Source organism: Chelmon rostratus, chromosome 6, assembly GCF_017976325.1.
Source record: "Chelmon rostratus isolate fCheRos1 chromosome 6, fCheRos1.pri, whole genome shotgun sequence".
Taxonomy (NCBI): domain Eukaryota; kingdom Metazoa; phylum Chordata; class Actinopteri; order Chaetodontiformes; family Chaetodontidae; genus Chelmon; species Chelmon rostratus.
In genome coordinates, this window is record NC_055663.1 from 9,255,056 (window position 1) to 9,278,222 (window position 23,167).

At 40.3% G+C, this 23,167-nt stretch overlaps 1 protein-coding gene across 2 annotated transcripts; it reads left to right on the forward strand.

The window, feature by feature from the left end:
• Positions 1-14,662: 14,662 nt before the first annotated feature.
• On the forward strand, positions 14,663-21,685 carry dnajc24 (DnaJ (Hsp40) homolog, subfamily C, member 24). 2 transcript variants are annotated; one of them, XM_041939602.1, is made up of 5 exons: positions 14,663-14,716; positions 15,861-15,964; positions 16,450-16,585; positions 19,819-19,887; positions 20,241-21,685. In XM_041939602.1, exons 2-5 carry the CDS (start codon positions 15,863-15,865, stop codon positions 20,462-20,464), a joined length of 531 nt encoding a protein of 176 aa, XP_041795536.1. In that variant the 5' UTR covers positions 14,663-14,716; positions 15,861-15,862; the 3' UTR covers positions 20,465-21,685. The 2 variants fall into 2 exon arrangements, with proteins under 2 accessions (XP_041795536.1, XP_041795535.1); XM_041939601.1 differs by having other exon boundaries at positions 14,682-14,716; positions 15,845-15,964.
• The last annotated feature ends 1,482 nt before the right edge of the window (positions 21,686-23,167 follow it).

Sequence of the window (23,167 nt, forward strand, 5' to 3'; positions counted from 1 at the left end):
ATGAACACAGCCGTATGTATACAATTAAAGTAAAGCACTGTCCTAAAATCAGTGAGAGTGAATAACCTAATGATCTGTATAACACTTCACCGTGATGAAACGTTTTGCTGGTGATCAGTTTGTCGTAGTGGAGATTTTGAGTTATTACAGCGGCGTCTTGTGCCTTCAACTCGTAGAGAAAGGCTGAACCAAACACAGAAACACTTGGTTCATAATCAGCACCTTCAACCCTGGACTATGAGCCATTTTTTGTTTTCACAACCGCAAAATTTAACCCAACGGAGGTCGATGGGTTTTAATGCATCTGAAATAATACAACGCTAATTTTGACAGGAATTTCTAACTTAGTTTCAGTCTTAAGTCTTTAGTCTTACTCACTCGTTTCATGAGACAGTCATGGATTTTGCTGAAGGATATTTCTCCAATCTGTAAAAAGTCTAGATCAGTTAGCATCCCTTGAACTATATGTTTAGTCATCTGGGCTGAAAATGTGTTACAGACTTGCCGTGCTTCTTCCATACAAAAATGAACACTTAAGGTTTGTTATAAAAGGTGCAATACAATCTAATTCTCTTCACAGGTCCTATTTATTTTCTGCATATATGTAACTCAACAAACCTTTATGGCGTCTGCATGTGCTATTTTATAGTGATAGTTGTTCTCTGTGCTGTGTGATGAATTATAGGAAAGGTCACTGCATGCTTTTTCATGTTTATTACCTGACAAAATACACTTATTATATATGTGTGTGTGTGTACGTGTGTGTATGTAAATGTATATATATTACTGAGATCTTCTACTAAATTTAGTGGGAAACATCACATTTATTCACTTCACATGAAATTATATGTCTGATTATGAGTTGAAAAAACTCACAAATTACCTTTGGACGGAGTTGTTGTTTATTAATTAACGGATTAATAAAGGAATTCTTCTTCTTGACGATGATTTAAGGATGGAAAGACATTCAGTTGAATAGGTAAAATACAGCTAAATTGATGTTAAGTGTTGTTACACCAGGTATTATTGATCTGAGTTGTTCATTCTTCATTTGTTCTTATGTAATCTGTAAGGTTACTTCTTTAGAAGAAAAATTTCAATGTAAGCAGTCAGTAATAAGTGTGTTTTTTAATGTTATGGCAACTTAAAATAGAACTAATGAAATGAACACTGGAGGATTTCTGATCCACTTGGCAGCACAAATTGATTAGATGTCAAATCGACATTTTCCACTGCTCTGCTCCCCGTGTCGTCGTGATGTGAAGGCAGGTCATTCACTCACAGTAACAATATTGAAGTCAGATGAGTAATTAGAAAGTTGGACACAAACTTTTATTTGCCGCAGCTCCTATCTGAGACAGATTAGTAATTAGAGAGAGACACTTTGAAGCCACTTCAGTGAGCACTGTGATGAGACAACCAAGCAGAAAATTGCCAGTTGCACGAGCGAGATGCAATAATCTGCTGGTTGACAAGTGCTTCATTAGTTGGTTTGTAGTCCAACAGTCATTTTGAAAGGCTGGTAGATTTCAATGCTTGCAACACAGGGCCTCGAAAATCATAATCAGTGTATATGAGTGATAATTTGTTGGGGGGGGGGGGGTAAATGTAGTGAGGAGTTTTGTTAGGTTGAGAGGAAATATAAATTACACTAACGGTACTGTTTGATTAGTTTCTACTGCTGCAGGCCCCAATTTAATTTGATTTTGGAGAGCAGCCATTGGATGTATGATACTCACTGGCACCACCTCTGGATGGGCATTGGAGGATCAGCTACTGGTCAGGCTTAAGTAAACTGAAGCAGACATGATGCCCCCCAGTGTTTAACCCAAGCCAACACCAATGATCACACTGATGAGATGTCTTGCCTTGGACACTTGCAGACCCTGAGGAGAGTCTGCGCCCTCAGGGACCAGGAAAGAAAATTTGGAGCTGATTCTGCTTTGGGGGCCTGGACAGGGCATTCTCCCTAGTGGTCATCTGCAGAGCTGATGCTTCTATGGGCCCCATGTATGACGTTTTCAGTGGCTTTCAACAACCTTTTGTCAGGCTGGGACTCAGACGCAGAAATTTCAAACACAGATTTATTTTCAAGCAACCCAGGGACCTCTTCTCTGAGTGCAAAACAGGCTATGAAATTTATGCTGAGATCAATGATCCAGAAAACTATCAAAATCTACCATACAAGGAAAAGAGCAAAGTAACAAAAAATGCTTCGAAAGAAGGATCAGTAATAAACAACAGAAGCTCCAAAACTTGATAAACCAAAAACGCTCCTGAAGGAGGAAGAACACAAAAGGCTATAAAAATGATAAACTCTACAAATGAAAGAACCTCACTAGAAAATCTAACAAAACAAAATACGCTCCTGAAAGATGAGGAACTAGTCACTAGATTACAAAGGTTAACAAACAAAAAAAATCACTCTCAATGAGGAACAACAATTCAGCTAAGCTATAAACAAAATCAAGAAAACAAAAAGTAGATAATAAAATTTACAAAGAAAAAACACTCATGAAGAGGAACAAAGGCTTACAAGAAATAACGCTGTGGCTGTGGGCAAAGGATGAAGACAAATGACAAATGACCTACGGACAAAGACACACTGGCACAAGACAAGGGGGACGCAGACTATTTAACACATGGAGGTTAATGAGGAACAGGTGGAGACAACAGGTGATCAGGGCGGACACACAGGTGACACATGAGGAAGGGCAAGTGATCTGAAACAAGAGGAGACTTAGACCTTCAAAATAAAACAGGAAATGACAAGACAGAAAACCCCAAGACACCTGTTTAATTGCTGTTGTTTCTTCTTCCCGCACTGGGCGGCAGGGCTGCTGATGCTGTTGCTGCTTTTCTTCTGAAATGGAAAACTTGATTGTTACTCTGCAGCTACTTCACATCTCCGCATGGATGGTTTGATGGACAGAAAAAGCACATGGAAATCTGGACCGGAGTTGAAGATTAACAAAACACTCCTCCAGGTAATCCCCAGGACCAGAGAGGGGATCCGAGGAAACTGAAAATGTCTTCCATCAGGCCCTGGATTAAGTTTATATAGCAAAGCCCACATCTCTCTCTCTCTGTTATATTTTTAATCTCTCCGTCGCCTTATCTCTATGAAAAAAGAGACCTGAAACCAGCCATGAACATAGGTTGACTGTGTTTTCCATGTCTTTGCCCAGTTGGGATTTGTGAGTTTCCAGCAACTGTGCAGGATTGACCATAGAGACAAAGAAGGCGTTTCATTCAGGTCATCAAACACTGACGATTTTCACGCCCTTCAGTACAAGGTGCCCTCTAGTGACTGTAAGCGACACACTGGGCTTTCAGCTGATTCCAATGTAAACCCATCCGTGGCACATCCTAGCTGCTGGGCGATGAAGTCCTTGGAGGGGTGGAGGGTGGTGGTAGAGTTGTTGGTCATACACGGTGACCTTCACCCTGATGTTTCCCAACTGCCACAATGTTGACCATGTGTTAGAAAGGCTATCTGGCAGGAAGGCTTTGCGTCTGTATAAGATGCTGAGAAGCTGAGAAAGTGATGTCACTGTGAGACGGCGGGATGACAACATGCTTACCAGGCCAGCATCATACTGTCGCTTCATAAATGACAACTCTGCAGCACTAACAATGAGAGCATTGTGCTCTGATGCAGGACAACAACAACTATGACATATCTGAAGAAGAAATAAGGAATTTGAATTAAATACATTTTATATTTTTTATCACTGAGTTACAGATGAAGTGGAAATTAGCATGAACATAGTGTGGATATAAAATAATGCAGTGTTCCAGTGGTGCAACCTCGAGATCCTTGCTGAGGTGGTCCCACTGCTCTGTGTCAGCCTGACAGCAGCCTGACAACCTACACAGACTCTCAGGTAACGTAAAAATTCAAAAGCTCCTCACTAGATCCAGTGTTTGGTTTCTCTGTCCTGGGCTAAAGTAGAAACATGGCGGGTTCCATGGAAGGACCTGCTCCCTATGTGATATGACGAAGACACAATGATTCTCTTACAGGTGTTTCTATACTAATAAAAAACAATTATGAATATTATATTCCATTTCAGCCAATAGATCCACCTAAATCCTCCACACTGGACCTTTGAGGGAACTCGAGATCCTGGTACTATTTTGCATTTTGTGGCTCACCTTTGAGTTTCAGTTTTGGCCTTCGAGAGGAAAAAGTATGGAGATGGTGAGAGAGTGAGTGCTGAGTGTAGCAGCGCAGGGTGACTGAGATGGGACTGTTGCGTGATTATATGTCACACTCTCCGTCTCGTCTCAGAAAGCATCAAAACACACTTTTTCATCCGATGATTATAACGCAGCACGTGGTCAGAGCTGATAATCAGCTTGGATCATATCATACACTGATATAACGACACATCAAATTAGATCGACCACATCATTTGACCATGGCCTAATTCAGGTCCCTGCTCAGGTCTCATATAGTATAGTAACATGTGCCACTACAGTTTCACAGGGTTCACCAGCGCAGTTCATCACCAAATCTGAGATGCTACCATCTTAGCAGACATACTGCAGCCAGACAGTGAGGGTCCATAACTTCATTTATCATGTTCAGGAGACTTCCAGGAGCTTTTCACCTGGATACTGTTGAAAGCACTGCAGAAGTCAAAGAACCTGACCGTCATGGTGCTGAAGATTATAATATATGTTACATCATAGAGCCACACTAGGGCATGCTGCAATGTTAATTACACCACACCATACAACAGTGCTGGACCACATAAACAACATGCTGAATCAAAACAGTGGCTGTAAGTTTGTCCTCAGGGTGGTGCTAGAGGAAAGGTCAGGGGGCCATTAAGTGCCATAGCAATCTTCCCACTAGGCTTTTAACAGTGGAGTTTTATTTGAGCTGGGGGTCTCCAAAGTAATAAGGAATCATCCTCTGAGGACCATGAATGTCCACAGTACATTGATGATACATACACACACGACGATCCACAAAAAATGAAATACATCATAATATATTGGATTTTATTTAATCATAGCTAACTTGATTAAACTACACCCACCCATGTACATCCTTTTAAATGTCTACTTGTTATCGATCCGTTGAGAGTTGCATCTTAAAGTTGTTTCATCTTGTTTGAATTTGTATGAACTTCACCTCCGTTTGAATTCACACACACATACAATTAATACAGGGTACGCTTCAACACACACACACTTGGAATTAATTCACCGCATGCATGAACACATACACATGCCCCACATTTATGCTTCAGCACACACACTGACACATTCAGCCTGCTGCTAAAGAACAGACTCAAGCCAGCACACACAAGAAGACAAACACACACACACACCGTATACACACACTGTAGTACACAGCGGTATTACAGAAATATACTCATTTCATTACACAGACTTCATTTGCAAAGGAAAGGAACACTGATAGAGTTCAAGTTGGCTCGCCAATGTTGGTGTTGTGTTTCCGGAAATCCATATTTGCATACAATTAAGCTCCACATTACATGTTCCAGCTGAGCTTGAGCTTACAGTGACTGAAGCACTGTAATCCTGAAGACGAGACAATTAACAGCATGATATTCTTACCTGAGACAAAACTAGATGCTGTTAGCTCTACGTGAGATTTAAGGAATAATTCACCAAAAACCTAGATATTATTGCTGCTTGTTACGCCTCTGGAATGTCTGCAACCTGTTGCTTCATGAAGCAAAGCCGCTGCAGCCGCCTTATATTCGTTTATAACAGATCCTAACAGCAACAAGGTTTCATGCTCTAAAAATACAATCCCATTTCCAAAAACATATGGGATGCTGTGTCAAACCTGCACAATATACAATATATTTACTGTTTTACCTCATCCACTTAGTGATTTTTGTAAATATATGTTAACAATATGCACAGAGCTGGTTGTAAGCTTCTAATTAAATGCCAAAAAGACGCAGAGTCGAAGTCCATCGAGCGCTTCCCTCCATCGGAGTAGACACAGGAAAACAGAAACACAGCACACATATGTTACGACGATACACTTAAGTTTGATAGACTGACATTTATTATGCTCCTCCAGCGGCAATATTCATTTGGTGGTCACACAAAACAGGCATTACTGAAACACTCCATATGGGCAAGATTTATTTATTATTCTAATAACTGAACTGTGACCACAACCAAATAGATACTAAACCAAGTTGAACAATTCAATTTATATATCATACACTTTATTATGATTTCAAATATAAAAATTAAGCAAAAGACATTTGAAAACCCCTTAACAGCTTATAAACAAAACGAAATCACATTGAAATAGAAAACAAGTTTTCAGTATTACATTGTATTATTTGATTCAGCCCAGTCTGACATGTGGAGGAGAGAGCGAGTCCGACTATGAGCCACAATCTTGAGCTGGATTTGAGAGTCCATTGTTTTGGTTGGTCCCCCTGAGGTGGTGTGGTCACTTTCTACAAGTACAGCTCTGAATGACCTCATCCTTGACCGCGGCAGCAACGACCTGGGAAACATCAATGGTGTGAAGCCTGTCACAACAATGAAGCAGGAGCTGCTGAATTATATTTCACATTATAATAAACAAAACTGTCTTCAATGGAAAATGAGGTCCTGGGACAGTGTTATTATTATATTTTCTGAGTGACGCCTAGAGGTGGTGTGTTCTCAGTCTGACATGAAATTTGTCTGTGGAAACAGGAAGTTTCCTTTTAATATCCGTCTGAATTCAGAGCAAACATAGACCATAGATAGCATTTTAGATAACATTTAGCAGAATACCATGATACTGAGTGATTGTCTGAGGTCATTCTGAAGTGAAACTGGTCTGTGGAAACACAAAGTTTCTCAATGACAGTCTGTCATTTTGGTGCTTACAAGTCAGGTTCTTTGGAAATTTACTCTTTACTATTAAGTTTGACTTGGTACAAAACATTGTTTTTCAAAGCATTTTCTCTGAAAAACAGTTAGCAGGTGGTAAATATCACTTCTTATTTTATTGATTTACTTATATGATATTTATTCGTTTTATTTAGTTATGTTTTTTAATGTATTTTTTGTAAACTCATTCACTCATTATTGACAGACTGAATGTGAAGTCATGTTCACTGGAAGGTAGCTTTTATTTCATTTTTCAGTCAGTTCTTGCACACTCCTACCATTAGGCCTGGTTCATACATGTACCACAAGACAGGGGCGTAGCTGTAGACCCTGCAGAGAGTCACGTACTCCCTGCATTTCTGGATTTTGTGTGAAACAGCTCAATAAAACAATCTCAAAATAATCCACACTAATATACTTCCAGTGAAAAGTGCTAAGTTGATGTACAGATGAAGATATATGAGCAGTACATTGGAGGCACAGACAGAGATTTACAGATACAAATCACTCTGCATTTATCTGTGTATTGTGTTTTATGAGTCCTGCAAATATCTACTAGTTCTCCAAGGCTTGTAGTATGTTGCTGTGCAGCAGAACAGGCTCAGATGTGTAGTATGAGCTGAAAAGTGTAGAAACCTGCTAAAATAGTTGACAGACTTGCTGGCATTTGATGTGTACCAAGCTTTATTTAGGAAGCAGCTGCCTGGGAACTTCTGTTGACCAGCTGTGTTTCTCTGGCTCAGATTCACTGCGACATACGCGCGTGCGCGCACACACAAACACACACACACACACACAGACAGCCTCTTGCTGGTTCAGCAGTTTAAATCAGTGAAGTGTTTCAGAGCACAGCAAGATGTGACCCATCATCAATCACACACACACACACACACACCCACACACACACACACACACACACACACACACTCCCTGACAACTGAGTGTGTTACCAGGCCAAGCAAGGGAAGCAGGTGGTGGGCAGACAGTGTGTGTGTGTGTGTGTGTGTGTGTGTGTGTGTGTGTGTGTGTGCGGCACAGAGCTAGCTGTGGTGACGATGAGATGTGGTCTTTTTCCACTCCAGTGTGTTTACATGCACTAGTAGTTCGCAGTGGCCTGTATCTGCAGTATGTGTGTGGTTGAGTTTGAGGCGGGTTGTGTGAGGCAGGGTGGAGTCAACAGCGCTTGGCAGCACACGGCATCAGTGAAGAAAAAGAGGTTTGACTGTCCATGACCTCTTGCAGCTGTGATTTACACTCATATTCATAAAGCCTAAATACATGACACATGAGCAGGGGTTCATGTGAAGTGGTCCACACTCTGGACTCCGAATCCAGTAATGTGTTCCTTGCTGTTTTAATCCAAACCATGATGATCATAAGGTGTTTTTGTGCATAAACCTTCTGTAATCGAACCTTAAACACAGTGTTGTAACATCTGATTTCTTTTTAGAAGGCGGGAACAAATGATGCAGCCTGCTGGACTTACCTCACTTCACAGATAGATCATATCACTCAGGTTCTGCCATTTCCTCTGTGAACTTCATGACTGAAGCGCTGCACTGACCAGCTCACTGACATCACCATCTCTAGAGCCATCAGGCTCAACTCTCGAGTTTTAACTTGGTCACCAGAGATGAGCAGGTTACTTTCCAAATGTAATATACAGCATATTACCAGTTACTTTTATTTGTAAGTGTTACTCTACAACATCACTGCCCGTGTAGACTAAATTGTTACTGATTACTTTCACCAGAATAACACACAAGTATGAGTAGCATTATATTTGCCTATATATCCCAGTTTGTAATAATAAGGCTTTCTCCAGTGATTTGTGAGCAGGGGGGTGGTGGCCCAATGGGGGGAGGGTGGAGGGTGGAGAAGAGCTTCCTTGTACCTTTTTGAAAGGGTAGACAATTTTTTTGCCTCTTGGACTCATTTTTAGAAACATTTGCGAAACTAAATTATGTATAATTGTTACATTACATTACATTACATTGCTCCAAGCTCTGTTAATTACTGACACGGCCGCTGTCACGCTGCTGCTGTTGTGCTCCTCTACACGCGAGACCGGCTAAGCATCTCCATGAACCTGCCTCTGTACAGCTACTCTGTATCCGGACTGCTGGATTATCATATATCAATAAGACTAATTCTTGATTTAATAGAACTGCTATTCGTCTGTAGGCCTGTTATTTTACTAAATATTACAAAGTCTTTGGTCATTTTGCTAACAAGGAGGATGGCATTCCCCCCTCATCCTCCCTCAAATTGCCTACTGCCTAACGCTACTATATATATCAGCGTTATGCGTTGACCTTATGAATTTTGTTGACAGTTTTTTCAGACTCGCGTGTCTCTTTCATTTGAATCTATGCAGCTGTCTGCAGCGACTCCCTGCAGGCTTGTGTTTCAGCAAGCCAACACTTGTGTGAATGTGAGGTTGATGCCTGAATAAATATATTTATGTACATTTTGCAACTTAGGTGAAGCAGAGTGTGCTGTTCTCTGTTCTGACAGAGCCAGCCGGCCACCTACCCACACACACACCCTTTGCTAAACTTTGCTGAAAGCTTAAGCTATAGGCATGGCCCACATTTCCCATCATGCTGCACTGAGTAGTTTGTTAAGTTGCTGTTTTATGCTACAACATGTGAATGTCACTTTTTGTTAGTGTTTGTAATGTGTCTGTTCAGAAAAGGGGGGTTTATGTCTCTATGCCTCTGTCACATGAGCTAAATATCATTAAAGGACTGAGCTGTCTGAGAGCTGTGGACTGCTTTAGTTTCAGGTGGACCAGTATAGGTAATATATTAGTGTGTAACACATTCCCCCCCAACGCTGCTGGTCACTGGGATTAAATTTTCTCGGATGTGGGCGTCGAGCGTGTGGTCACTGTCTGGTTTGTCTATCAGAGATAATAACAGCAGCCGTGCCTTCAGTTAATGAGATATCTCTTTATGTAGTTGTTTTTTTTATTGTTGATTATTATTATTTTAGTTAACACCTTCCAATGAACAGCTGTTCTCCATTGGCTGTGCATGTGCGTGTGTGTGTGTCCGTCAGTCTGTCCGTATGGAGTCAGACGGGCTGCCGAGGAGGGATCTGATGTGTGGGTCAGTGATTGTGACTGACATGTTGTAGCTGCTTGTATTATCTCGCTTGTTTATCGTGTTTTTATTGTCTTTTGTAATTAACAACAGCTTTATGATCACGAGAAGGTAGACTGGCCCGGTTGTTCTTTTCTGCCTTTAATGAGCCAGAGATTGCTGTTATTATCATCTGTGTTGTTTCTTCAAGCTCACACGTTTCTAATGAACAGCTGCTCTACGTCTGAGGGTGCAAGCCAGCACACACACACACACACACACACACACACACACACACACACACACACACACAGTTACTTAAGTATTATTTACTACAAAACACATATAATTGGCAGCGCGCTAACTATTTTTTAAACCATACTGGAGATTTTTTTTTATTTACCTGCTTTAATTTCTACATATGTGGTCTGACATGCATGCAAACTTCACTTCCCTCCTTCTCTTCACCATCATCATCATTATAGTTCCTCTCTCTGTCTGAAGCAGCCGCTTTATATTATATACTAGAAGTATCAAAAGTGTAATACTTACACACCCAAAATAGATTACTTTGTGTCAGCGTTAGAAAGAATTGCCTGAAATAACCCTAACTCACCACTTTATGAGCTCAGTTTGTCTCCTCCTCAGTAAAAAGAGCAGATGGTGACAGCTCTGCGGCAGATTGACTCTTTGTGGCTGGTCATCATGCTGAAGACTGTCATCAGCAAGCTAACAATTATATCGTTAATTATCTAGGTCCCATCTACGCACCAATTTTCATCTATTTTAAAACGCTGCTGGCAATTAATGTTCACTCTTTAAATAAATTTATTAACAGCAGTTTTCTGTCAGGTTACTTACTATTGCTTACTTGCCTTTAGTTCTTCATTCATCTGTTGGTCTGGCTTCAGTTTTCACAGGGGAGGCGTGATGGCGTGATTTCAACAGCTCAGCTCATTTACTGCGTTTGGAGATAAAAGTTTTTTTGTTGCAAAGTGGCAGAAGCCACCAGCTCATGAGGGGGAACGGTGGAAGTGTAGATTTGTCCACAAATTATTGGACTTTAATAGGAGTAATATTTCCCTTTTACTTCCTTTCTACTGGTCAGCATTGGTTTCTTTTACCCATGTGGTCATCATTGTCCCTGAAGGTCCCCAAATCCTAACGAAGGAGTAGTTTTAACCCAAATCTTCTTGTTCTTGACCGAGCCGAGTAATTTTTGAGCACAGAATTAGATCAACACCTCTGACACAGTGTCAGGTTTTATCTCTTTTATCTCATGGCAGTTGTATTGAACTGAATGAGTACTGCAAGTATAGACCCGTGTATTTAATAAAGTGGTAACTACGGCAGCCAGTTTGACGATGAATATTTTGTCACTTGACTAATTGAGCCTTAATTCGCCCAAAATGAAGAAATAATGAACTGCACAACAATGTCATTCACCCCGTATCTCATCCCCTCCGCCCTCCCCCTGTGGTCTCGTTAAAGAGCCATAAGTGAGCGACAGACAGGAAGTCAGATCACAGAGGTGTCATGGTGTCACCTCATCTCTTCTGTTCCCATTTCAATTAACAGATCGCTCCTGGTCTGGGTCGTTAGGAAAGATTTCCCAGCGTGTGGTCTGGTGCTGCTCTTTCCTGGCTGCTGTCTCAGTGGCTTGACAGTGCAGTTCAGCTATGATCCTGGCTTTCATACTGATCATTTCATATAGTTTGAATACATTCCAATAACATGTTGTATATCTATTTTATGCATTCTGTGCTACAATTCCCCAAACAACAATAGTGGTTGCTGCCTAAGCACTGTCGCGTGAATGGATCATTTTTAGTCTGACAGCTGCATTCCCACCAAGTCAGGCAACTGCACCTTTATTTGTACATGATGCTGATGAAATGTGAACCAAGAACAAAAGGATAATATCATTGTATATATTGTTTATTGTTTACTTATATATTTGATATTTTTGCACCTTGAACTTTATGTCCGTTTTTCCTACTGAGTGCAAAGTTAATGTTAATGTTAATGTTAATGTTAGGCAGATTCCATGTATGTGCCCACATACTTGGCCAATAAATCTGATTCTGAATGAAATCTGGACTTAAGTCTGAGCTTATTGTTACAATGTTTGTCACATCATTGGGTACTGTGGCTAAAACAGCAGGTGGAGAGAACAAGAGTCATGTTGTTCTGATGTTAGTCTCCATCAGAGGTGAGTAAACTTGTTTGTTGAAACAGCAGTTGTGGCCTTGTAGTCCGAACGTGAAGGAAATAGAAAGAACGTCTTCATGTGGTTTGTGGGCAGATCATTTACCTGGTTCCTACCTGGCTGGTGTTGCTGCAGAAATGAGGAAACGCTACACAAAGATAGATAAGATGACGAAAGTCAACAAAATATGGTAAACAAACAGCTTATGTCTTAAATATATTTATATAAAAATATTATTAAGTTGTTGGTTGTTCTACCAATTTGACTGCATTTTCATGAATTTGGTTAGCCTTGCTAACAGGTAACACATGTGCCTTACAGGTCACGCCGCCTGGATTAGCAGCACATGTGCGTCGTGGAACCTCTTGCTTTTCATTTTGGGGCCCATGTGAACAGGTTAGAGCAGCCACGTTGCTGCTAAGGACAGCAACATTATACCTTTCATCAGTTTCAACATCTATATCTGTAGAATATTTTATGTCTATATCTGCAGCACAGTGTTTAAACCCAGCGCTTTGCCCCCTGGCATATGGCAATTCTAATGAAATGAAATGAAACATTTTGTTATTGACCTCCATTATCACAGGCAGACAGAACGACAGGACTGGCAACAGATCTGTCTGCGTTGACACCACAGGTGTGCAAGATGCAGCAGTTCAACGAGGTAACTGCAGCTCAAAAAACTGGGGAGGACAGGAGGAAAACCAAACCATGTCGGCGTGCTATTTCACACCTCACACATTTCACACAGCAAAACATTCGTTTACAAGAGTTTTTAAAACCATAATTCTATTCAGTCCTGTTGTTTCCAGAGCAAACATACAGGTCCAGAGCAGAAGATAGAGCATTTATCAGTCGTGTAGATTATGGAGTCAGATGAGTCTCAGTATTAATGAATGCACATAGATGGATCCACACATTGGATGTATATGTAAATGATTCTCTCCACATACATGTTTTTCAGTGCAGATAAACACATATAAAAAAAAGGCTCACAAGTGAATTTCCAATGCAGTAGAACACCACCAATTTATGTATTTGCAGTTTTCATCAAAACAATATTGGGATGTTGTTGCATTTATATAATGGTTGAAGATGCATTTACAAACTGCCAACAAGGTCTAAATAAAATGCCTTTTTTAGTGATGTGTTTTTTTTTTAAAAAAAGGCTAGTTAACGATTTGCACACTATAATTTTGTTTCTAATATGCTACTGTGTGAATCACTTTACTGAAATATGGAAAATGTCATTGGACAAATGCAATGTCAACATTATATTCTGGTCATTGATTGGTTGGAATAATTTCACATGTTTTGGTCACTCACAGATTAGCATGAAAAAAATGAAGTACATTTAGTTGTTGTAGGAGATTTTACCCTGAGGAGGACAGCAGGAGTAAGGGACAGACCATCTCCAATTGTGTCACCTACAGTATGTCCTTGTAATAGCTAAAGCGGATAAGTTCTTCTTCACCGAAGACGAGCTCCAAAGCAGCAGGTGCAGCAGTTTTGGATAATGCTGTTTTTCCAGTAACACTCTTTGAATTCTCGCCTGTGCACACATGTTTTGTTTTAATGCCTGCTGGATACTGCCGGAACAGAGCATTGAGCATAAATGTCTATGTTCATGCTTGTAGCTTGTACTGTATCACATTTATTCTGTTTATTTTCCATCATGATGAAACACTGCTTTAGGTAAAATATATAAGATAACATACATAATCAGAGACAAGATTACACCTCCTCCTCCTGGCTCTTCTCACTTGCAGTCTCCTGCTCAGCTCGGCAGCCTCCTCTCTGCTTCTCGGGACAGTAGCTGCTAACATTGGCTGGTACATCTTTGAACTTAATGGCTATTTAACCTTAATTCTTTGTATATAGTTAAGTGTGAACAGTCTGCTGGTACGCTTTCATTTAGTAGGCAGTATGCAGTACATACTGACTGACTATGTAGTCAACATGTTACAATGCCATTGTAAGATTATAAATTATATTAGTGGTCATGGTTTGAATGAGGTGTGACTTGGAGGGTCTGCCAAGTTAACTGCATCTACTTGTGATGGTTTACATGTGTCTCATAGGGACACTGGAATATATAGGCTCAATAGGGTTTATCAACATTCAAAAAGTCAGGGTTGGTGGTGTTCAGGCTAAGCCAAATCACTCTCATCATTTCATATAGGCTGTGTGCATCACAAGAACCAAAACCGTATGCTGACTGTGATTTTATGCTCAAATTGTCTCAGTTATGCTGCACTGAATGTGAGGGCCAGTCATGACTCTGGTTTTATGTCTCAACAATCAGCTGTTAAGAATATACACTGTACAGAATGTGTATTTGCATTTCGTTGACTATTTTCGTCTCCCTCACATTTGTCGTGATGAGACTTTTATTCAAAAAAGTAAACAGAAAAAAGACCGGAAGTATTCGCCCGCGGAACTCAGGCGGACCAGATGTAACGCTTGTTTTCAGGGGAACTCTTAACATCGTCGGACAATATGTCGTCTCTCAGGTGACAGCTGTATTTTGAAGGTATGTGCAATGCTTTACACCCAGAACGCTAACAAGTATAAATACAGAAGTTTGTTATTAGCTAAATGAGCTAAATGACCACATGTTCATGAAGCCTTTGTTTAGCTCGGCGCCCACTGCCATATTACACACTGTCGTCGACTGTGGTCGCTCCGTGAACCAACAAAAACAACATTAGCTAATATTCGAAAAGGTCTGCTTCGTGTATTTGCACTCTGTCGTGTTTTATCTCCGTAACACGCTGTAGATACTATTACAGTGTGGAGGAAGACAAATATCGTAGCTTAGTAAACCAGTTTCTTTCTACGTTTAACTTATATCAGTTCAGTCTAACGTTACAACGTGTATCAACAACACCATGTTGTTTGCAGCCTTTCTGTCATCGTAGCTTTTGAAAATAGAGCTGAGCTGTTCGCCAAAAACCTGAAAAATCTGTAGGATAGTCATTTACTACTGGTGGAAAAAAATAGTATTGATTGTAGTTCAACCTAGCCTTGCCAACCAACCAACAACCAAAACCCCAAATTATTCATTGTTATATAAGGTTTAATACATTAATCAGAAATGTATGACTCAAATCAGTTCATAGATGATCGAAGTAGTTGCTGGGTAAAGAAATGTATAATGATATATGATACCACTGTAAAATGATGGCTACAAAATAAATTGCATCAAGTGCTAAGTGGATAAGAGCTGAATGAGGCTGTGCAGTCACAGCACAGATTATTCACAAAAGCAGCAGACAGTCCTCAAACATCTCACTGATAGTTAAAGTTAAAGTTCCTAAATTAATGCAGAACTAACAGCTGGAGGATCCTCCATGAAAGAGCTTGTTTGCGTTTAGCATAAGTTAAATGGAGCTTGCACCTGTTGGTCATGCAGCACCGTGGGTGTGTCAGGATTTATGGAGAAAAAAACAACAAAAGAGTGCACTCAGGCATGTTTAGTGTGTTCAGCTGAACTTGATACTGAACTAGCAAACAGCAACTGATCTGGCAGATTGTAACTGAATTCAAGATAAGCACTGAATGCAGCCATGAACCTGATGCATCTTTGTAAAGGCCAGTGGGAAGAGCATTAGCTCTACCAGTAGAGGTTTGTGGTACTGATCCATCCATCTGATGTCAGTGTTGTGTTGGAGCAGGGATGTGTGAAGCAGCAGAGAAGGACCTGTATGCTGTCCTGGGAGCCAGCTCCTCAGATTCAGTCCAGCAGCTCAAACACAGATACCAGCAGCTGGCCTTACAGGTAAACACACTGCTTTCCCTGTTTCTATGTCAGCCCAAAGCAACACATAACCACATGTACATAAGTACACACTGTATGACAATGTCACTTTGTCCATCTGCCTGCACAGTGCTCAGCTCCTTTAGATAACAGGCACAGTCCAAATTAACTCCAAACATCCAACTGACATAAAACATGATCTGCCTGTATTCATATTAATTCAAGAAACAGCAGCTCCTTTAAAGCATAAATTATTAAAACTAAGTATTTATCTGAATCCTTATCTGGAGTCATTCCTCCTGTTCATGCCAGCTGTAGAGTGTTCCTTTCCTCACAGAACCACATGGTTGAAGATGGGGGACAACAACACCTTATCTGAGTTAAAATAGAGTCCGAAGTTCAGCTGAAGATAATATGAGTCAAATCAAGTCGGTATCATCCAAAGTCACAGTCTTTCTAGTATTACATTTCCAGTGTGTGTGTTGTGTGTCTGTGCACATGTACAGTACCACCCAGACCGTCTTGGAGGTGAAGGTTCTTCAGAGGTAGAGTCTGCTGTGAAGAAGTTTCTAGAAGTTGATGCAGCCTGGAGGATCCTGAGTGACGAGAACACCAGGAGACAGTATGACCTTCAGCGGAGAGGTAGGACTTAGCATTAACATGATTATTATTTAGTTTAGAAGACAATGAAAACTTCAGATAATGTTTTTGATTCATACTAATATTTATGATCAATTCTGTATTTTATGGCAATGGTCAGGATTTGCATAAAACAATCTGGAACAATGATGGAAAATTGAGACTGGCTTGAAAATTGTGTTTAAATTTTAGACTCAATAAGATGATGTGACAAAGTATATTGCTGGTGTGTTGGATTGGTGCTGCCCTACACTTCCTCTATTCATTCATATGCAAATAAATGTTGGTGTCTTGAAAACCTGTGGCAATAAAAAAGCTCAATTTAAATTTGCACACATTTCTCATAACAACAGTCCTAGAACATGTACAGTGTGATACCACTCATATGCCAATTGATGTAATTTAATATCCCTTTTCAGATGTAGATTATGTAACATTACTGACTTACTCTACTCTGTCTTTTCAAATTATTGTTTTTCATCAGTCAGACATAGGTAATGTTTATGTTAACTTTCTTTATGGTTTCATTCAGACATGACAGCAGATTTATGGAAAAAGACACAGTGTTCAGAGCAGAGAGACAGACAGACAGCTGTGAGCTAAAAATTATGCAGAGGACAAAGAGTGTTTTCTGTTCTCTCACAGGCTGCATCACTGATGGATTTTGAAACTTATTTTTCCATTGAAGCAGCAATGATCGTCATGAGCATGAGTAATGCTGACCCCTGCATCAAAACATAAATAAAAAATATTTTTATTACATTGATCTTAGAAGGTGGTACAAGACACACATTGCTCTCTGCCTCTTTGTCTCTCTGCATGTTTGGCCTTGTGCCTCTGCTGTCTTTATGTCAATCTGACAGCATTTCAGACCTGTGTTGAGTTCAAAGGTCTGGCCTAATGAGATTGTCTTAACAGCATTTATGTTAAGTGACCAGGATGCTTATGAGACTGACACGTCAAACTGCCATCAGATTAACATGTGCATGTATTAAGTCAGCCAATTTATTCTAAAACTAAAAATATATGCCTAGCTAAGACATGTAATGACTGTTCCATAAGCTTGTAAATAGAAGTTTTTGATGCTCAGTGCTGCAGAGTCATAAGACACAAAGATTTGATGCGCAGCCCAACTTTCCACTGGGGGAAAAACTCCTTAAATGTTCATTTCAGTTATGAAATAAGAGATGTTTGTTTTCTGTTGGTGTCTCTGAGTATGTCCTTCAAGAAGGCGCCACCGTTTCCTTATCATTCATCCTATTTTAAATTATCACTGTCTTAGCAGCAATTATTCCTCACGCAGTGTCACACTAATTAAAATCCAAGCAAAGTTTAGCACTAATTATTCATGGTTCAATGTCATTATCACTGTCAAACTGCAAAACTTGATAATGACTGTTTCCTCGAGAGTGAGCTGTAAAAAATAAGAGCGTGCTCACCTGTCTTCCATCAACAGTACATCCATTTCTCCATCGCTCCATTACCTGTGAGCCATCCATCCATTGATGACTGAGGCTCTGAGCTCTGGATTTGTTTAGAGAATGTGGGCATTGTTGGAAACAGGGCGATGTTTCCCAAAAGCATCTTAAGGCTACAGTGATTGTAAAATGCTTTTTATGAACCTTCCAGAAAGACTCTCTTAGAGATAGAGGTAGGTTAGTGTTTCTGAAACCTGCAGGACAGCAAAAACAAAAAAACTTGCACAAAGGTTACTACATATACTTGGCAAGGGGTCATAAAATAAACACACAGAACAAAATGCAAAAATGTTCTTCAGTTTCTCAGTTTTCTGAGTTTCTAATTTCAGCATGTCTCCTTTGTTTTCTTTTTTTTATCTTCCTCCTCTATGCTGTCCATCTTTTTCCACCACTCATCCATACTTAGCCCATCCAGTAAAGCAAAATTCACAACAAAATCTGACATTTTTACATGTGTAATCGTGCAGAATTAATGGAGACAACAGGCACACGTGGAGGAAGTGTTGAGTTTGCATCAACAGCAAATTAGAAAAACAGTCTTCTTACTCAAGTGTGATCAAATATAAAACAGATAAAATTGTTTGAGATGAGGTACATAACTGCAGAGAGTGTTTACAACTAGTCTGTTATCTACTTTGCATTTTGCTACATTCCGAAGTGAACTGTTGAACAAGCTGTGCGCTCATGGTTTTGCGATACAAAGAGACATGCGGTTGTGCTAGATATTAATGAGTTGGGCAAATACAAATACCTTTTCAATTTAAGGTTTGGTTCTTCTGTTAATGTAACTCAAGTCCAGAAACTGCACACTTTGTGTGGCTATTGGAAAGTAGCCTGCAACGCCCTTTCACAAGCCGGCAGAAACACTTCCACATTCCATCTTCTAAGTTCCAAGGTTTCGATTTGTTTCACAGAGATGCCCGATGGTGAGTTCATTAGGTAGAATGTCGCTGGTGAAACTGATCTTGGTTTTCACTCTTTATTCTAGAAGTTATTTAATCCTAAAACAAGAGGCATATGGAAGAGCAAATATGATTGATGAAACAGTCCTGCTGTGCTTTGCATGTAACACGCAGGTCTCCCTTGGTTTGTTATGTAGCAGTTTATCCACAGCAGTCTTAAAGCTAGTTGGGACAGTGCCAGTCATGAGTGATACATTAACAATTTCCACAGTTCATTTTTGAATGATTAAAAAACAGGAGATCTTAAAAATCCATATCAGACTAAATATTAATTTTTGCCAGCAAAATCAAGTTATTTACAGGCTATTCAACCCTTGCTATGGTCCACTGGAGGCAGTGTCCTCTGTCACTACAGCTACATTAAGAAAGCAGTGCTTTCATAATAAGGTTGAGGGTTGGGGAGAAATCTGATTACTGACCTGCTGCATTTATTTGTGGATTTATACTAACCAGGTGACTACAACACATGTAAATGAGTTTTCTGATCACTCACTTGGCCTGACTTCACTGAATAACCTGCTTACTAGTGCATGTGAAATCACTTATTGTTCTCACCGTCTGTCAGCCCACATGCATGCAGCACTGTGTCAAACAGGCTGCTGTGAACAGTGCAACATGTGAAACTCTTAGCCATTTATGTAACAGCAGATCTTATCAACAAAATAAAATACAAAATTTGGAGGAAGAACTATTGGAAGTCATGAGTGAAAAACAATGGTCAGGCCCATTGCCCCCCCTGTTAAGAAATAACAAATCTCCTACTTACTACAATAATAAAGTATTAATGCTTCTCCAGCACAGGAACTGAAACAGGATTGGCCAGTGGATTCTACAGTCTATCTGGAGGACATGACCTGGGACCAGGGTAACTACACACCATGTACACACAGAAACACCCCCCCAAAAACAAAACAAAAAAAACAGTAGTAGAGATGCTCTGATGATTCACAGCTCACATACAGAGTTGCTTATTTTCTGCCTTAACCACATGATATTCAGCAGACTATTGCACCAGTTGTGTCAATTTAAACCTTATCTTAACTATACTGCAACTAAGTCGCATGAGACAGCCTGTTTTTGTGAATTTAAGCAACAGGCTCCTCTGCTACATTCAAACTAAGCTGTGAATTTAAACCTGGCTGTGTTAAACGTGTCAGTCAGTCCCAGCACTTCCTCAGATCTGCTTTTTCATCTAAATGTAACTGTGTGTTGTTCCAGATGAGTGTGTGCATACGTACAGCTGTCGCTGTGGAGGAGGCTTCAGTGTGTCAGAGGAGGAGGTGGAGGAGGAGACACAGAGGAGGCAGCGGGGTGATGAAGAGGAGGAAACAGAGGATGAAGAGCACAGAGGAGTGGTTGTTTGCTGTGATACATGTTCCCTCAGCGTGTACGTTACATGGTCATTACATAGACAGACTGAACTGCTGAAATGCCAACAGTAATACTTGTTTGGAAACCTTTCACCTTTGAAAGACTGCTAAGTAATTGGGTCGACGTTTCCCTTCTTTGAAGAGGGCACCCAGTCAGAGTGCGCTGTTGGTCGGCAGAAGCGGACAGCGTGAGAGTAAGTAAGTGAGTTTGTTTGCAGTGTACAGCACATTGGTAGCAGATGTCACAGAGTGCTTGACAATAAAAGACAGAAAAGCAAGAGACATGAAATGCAGACATCAAGCTAAAAACATCAAAGAATAAGATTAAGGATGAAGCTAAAACTAAATAAAAGCAAGACCAAGCAAACAGGTCTGTCCACAGTGTCCACACATCTGAAGTCCAGTGGGAGAGCGGTTAGGAGCCAAAACCTCAAGAACTTGGCTCCTTTTGTCTTTGTTGAGCCTGGAGTGAGGAACCACCAACAAACCCTGATCAGAGGAGCTCTGATTGCTCCAGGTGATGTAATGTAGGAAGGTGCCAGCAATGCTCTGAAAGCGATCACAATAATCTGCAGCTGGTTTCTGAATTTGAAGGGACGCCGGAGTAAAGAAATCAAAATTGGTGTTACATCAGACCTCCTGGAGCAGCATTTTGGACCAGTTGCCAGCGGTCTTGCTAAGGCAGGTGAAAATGAGCCTGGATTAACTGAATTCAACATAGTTTAGTTCATTCTCAGTCAGCTAATTTATTCATGTGATTGGCTGGGTGGTCTTATGGTCCTGTAAGTAGAATTATACAATTGGGTCATCGTATAGTAAAGTGAATTTGAATAGGTCTTTCCATGAAGTGTATTGACATTTTTTGTGTAATTTTATTTTGATATATAGTCCAGAAATTGTGTCTATTGGTGCCTTCAGGAAAATAGTAATTCATAACTGAAAAATGCGTTCATATTTGTTCTGTTCATGCAGTTTATGAAAAACTGAAAAAAACTCTAAATGAAGAGGAGCTCATAGTAGCCAAAAATATGTCTTTAGTGTCTCTTTATTGTCCGAAATGTCTACCCAGAATGGATAAGTTCATATGTGACGATTATTCCTCATTTATCAGTTTTCTGCAAATCTTTTGTTCCGAGTTTCCTTCATAATGTTTAACCACCGGGACTCTTCATGAAGTTGCAGCAAAGCTTCAAATAAGGCTTAGCAAACACAAACAATACGCACAGAATTAGTACTTTTACTTTTGATACTTAAAGTACATTTTGCTGATAATACCTTAAATTAGGTATAAAATGCAGGACTTTTACTTGTAGTGGAGTATTTCCACAGTGTGGCAGTACTTTTACTTAAGTAAAGGATCTGAATACTTCTTCCACCATCTGTGTGTTCATGCAGGCACATACACTACGGTGCAGTCATCGTTTTAACAGGTTAGCTTATAAGTTATTTCATTTCTGGTTCATCCAGTCAAAGTCAAGGTGAAGGACTCATCCTCATGTGAATACAGGGACATGGGACATGAATGAGCTGGCAAATTGAATTTGTTTTGTTCAACAGAATTTTCTTTTCTTTACCTTTCAACACCAAACCCTGTGTAGGTGATAATCTGTCCGTCAGGCTCTCAGCAGTGGTAGTATTGCCTTTTACAGTGCTGTGGATCGAGGTTGTCAGGAGGACCTGTGATACCACTGTGGGGATTGCTCTGAGGTAATGTGATGCTAAAGTAGTGGTCTATCCCCAGAGGAGTCTCCATGTGAGCTTTTACCCCGGCAGAGTGAGGGGCGTGTGTACACCCTGGGGTCCTCGCTACATGTCTGAACCTGCCTCCTCGCTGACATGACGCCGCTAAGGCTAACCTGATGCTCATCAACCACATCACACACAGGCACACATGGACAACCAGCAGATGCCTGTCTCTGCTCAAAAGACTTGGGACCACAGACACAGTGTACATGTTCATACTGCATGCACTGATTTCTTCCTGCATTTCTTGACTAAAAGCCCTCTGAAATTTTCAAGAAATCCTTACTTTCATTTTAATTTCACTGAAATGATCACTACATAACTTTACTGTTTTCTCGTTTAACTGTGTTCTGTATGGCTTGAGCTGAGGTCACAGCTGCACGCGTGGCAGGCATATGTGCAGGTGCACAGCTGAGTGCGCCCTTATATCTCAGCAGCAGCATCAGGTGTACGCCCCAGATGCTGTAAATATATAAGCTGTACACTTTCCATCTATATTTTAAAGTAAATCCTAAAATAACACTTTGAAATTGATTGTTATGTAACCAAATAATAATATAATTGATAATAAACCAAATGAATAGTATAGCTGTTCACTAAAAACTGTGAGTTGTATCAAGGTACATCATTAGGGTGTCCTTCCAAACAGCATAGCCAACATTGTAATACCAGAAAATATAGAGTATCAACACAGGTTCGGGAGGAAGAACAACATTATTCTTTATTAACAATAACACACCTTATCTATATTTTCCTCATGGCCAAAACAGTTTTGCATCATATCTGCAGTGGTGACCAGAATGAAAAATGAGATTCCTTCTTTCATCGTGTTTCACGTGATTAATTATCACAGAGGACTGAGTGAGAGTGACAAGAGACAAAAAAAGCCTGGAGTAAAATCGGGGAAAAAAGCAAATTATTTGTATAATAAAACTATATCCTGTGACCCTGAAAAATGATCCTGCGTCTGCCCGGGGGTCCTGACCCCCAGGTGGAGAGCTGGTGCCCTAAACGACAGAGCTATTCTCCGCT

Excerpts from the sequence above, each read along its gene's own strand:
- dnajc24 (XM_041939602.1), top strand. The coding sequence starts at position 15,863 with ATGTGTGAAGCAGCAGAGAAGGACCTGTATGCTGTCCTGGGAGCCAGC. Across the intron at positions 15,965-16,449 it reads ACCAGCAGCTGGCCTTACAG|TACCACCCAGACCGTCTTGG; the intron begins GTAAACACACTG and ends GCACATGTACAG. Across the intron at positions 16,586-19,818 it reads GTATGACCTTCAGCGGAGAG|CACAGGAACTGAAACAGGAT; the intron begins GTAGGACTTAGC and ends ATGCTTCTCCAG.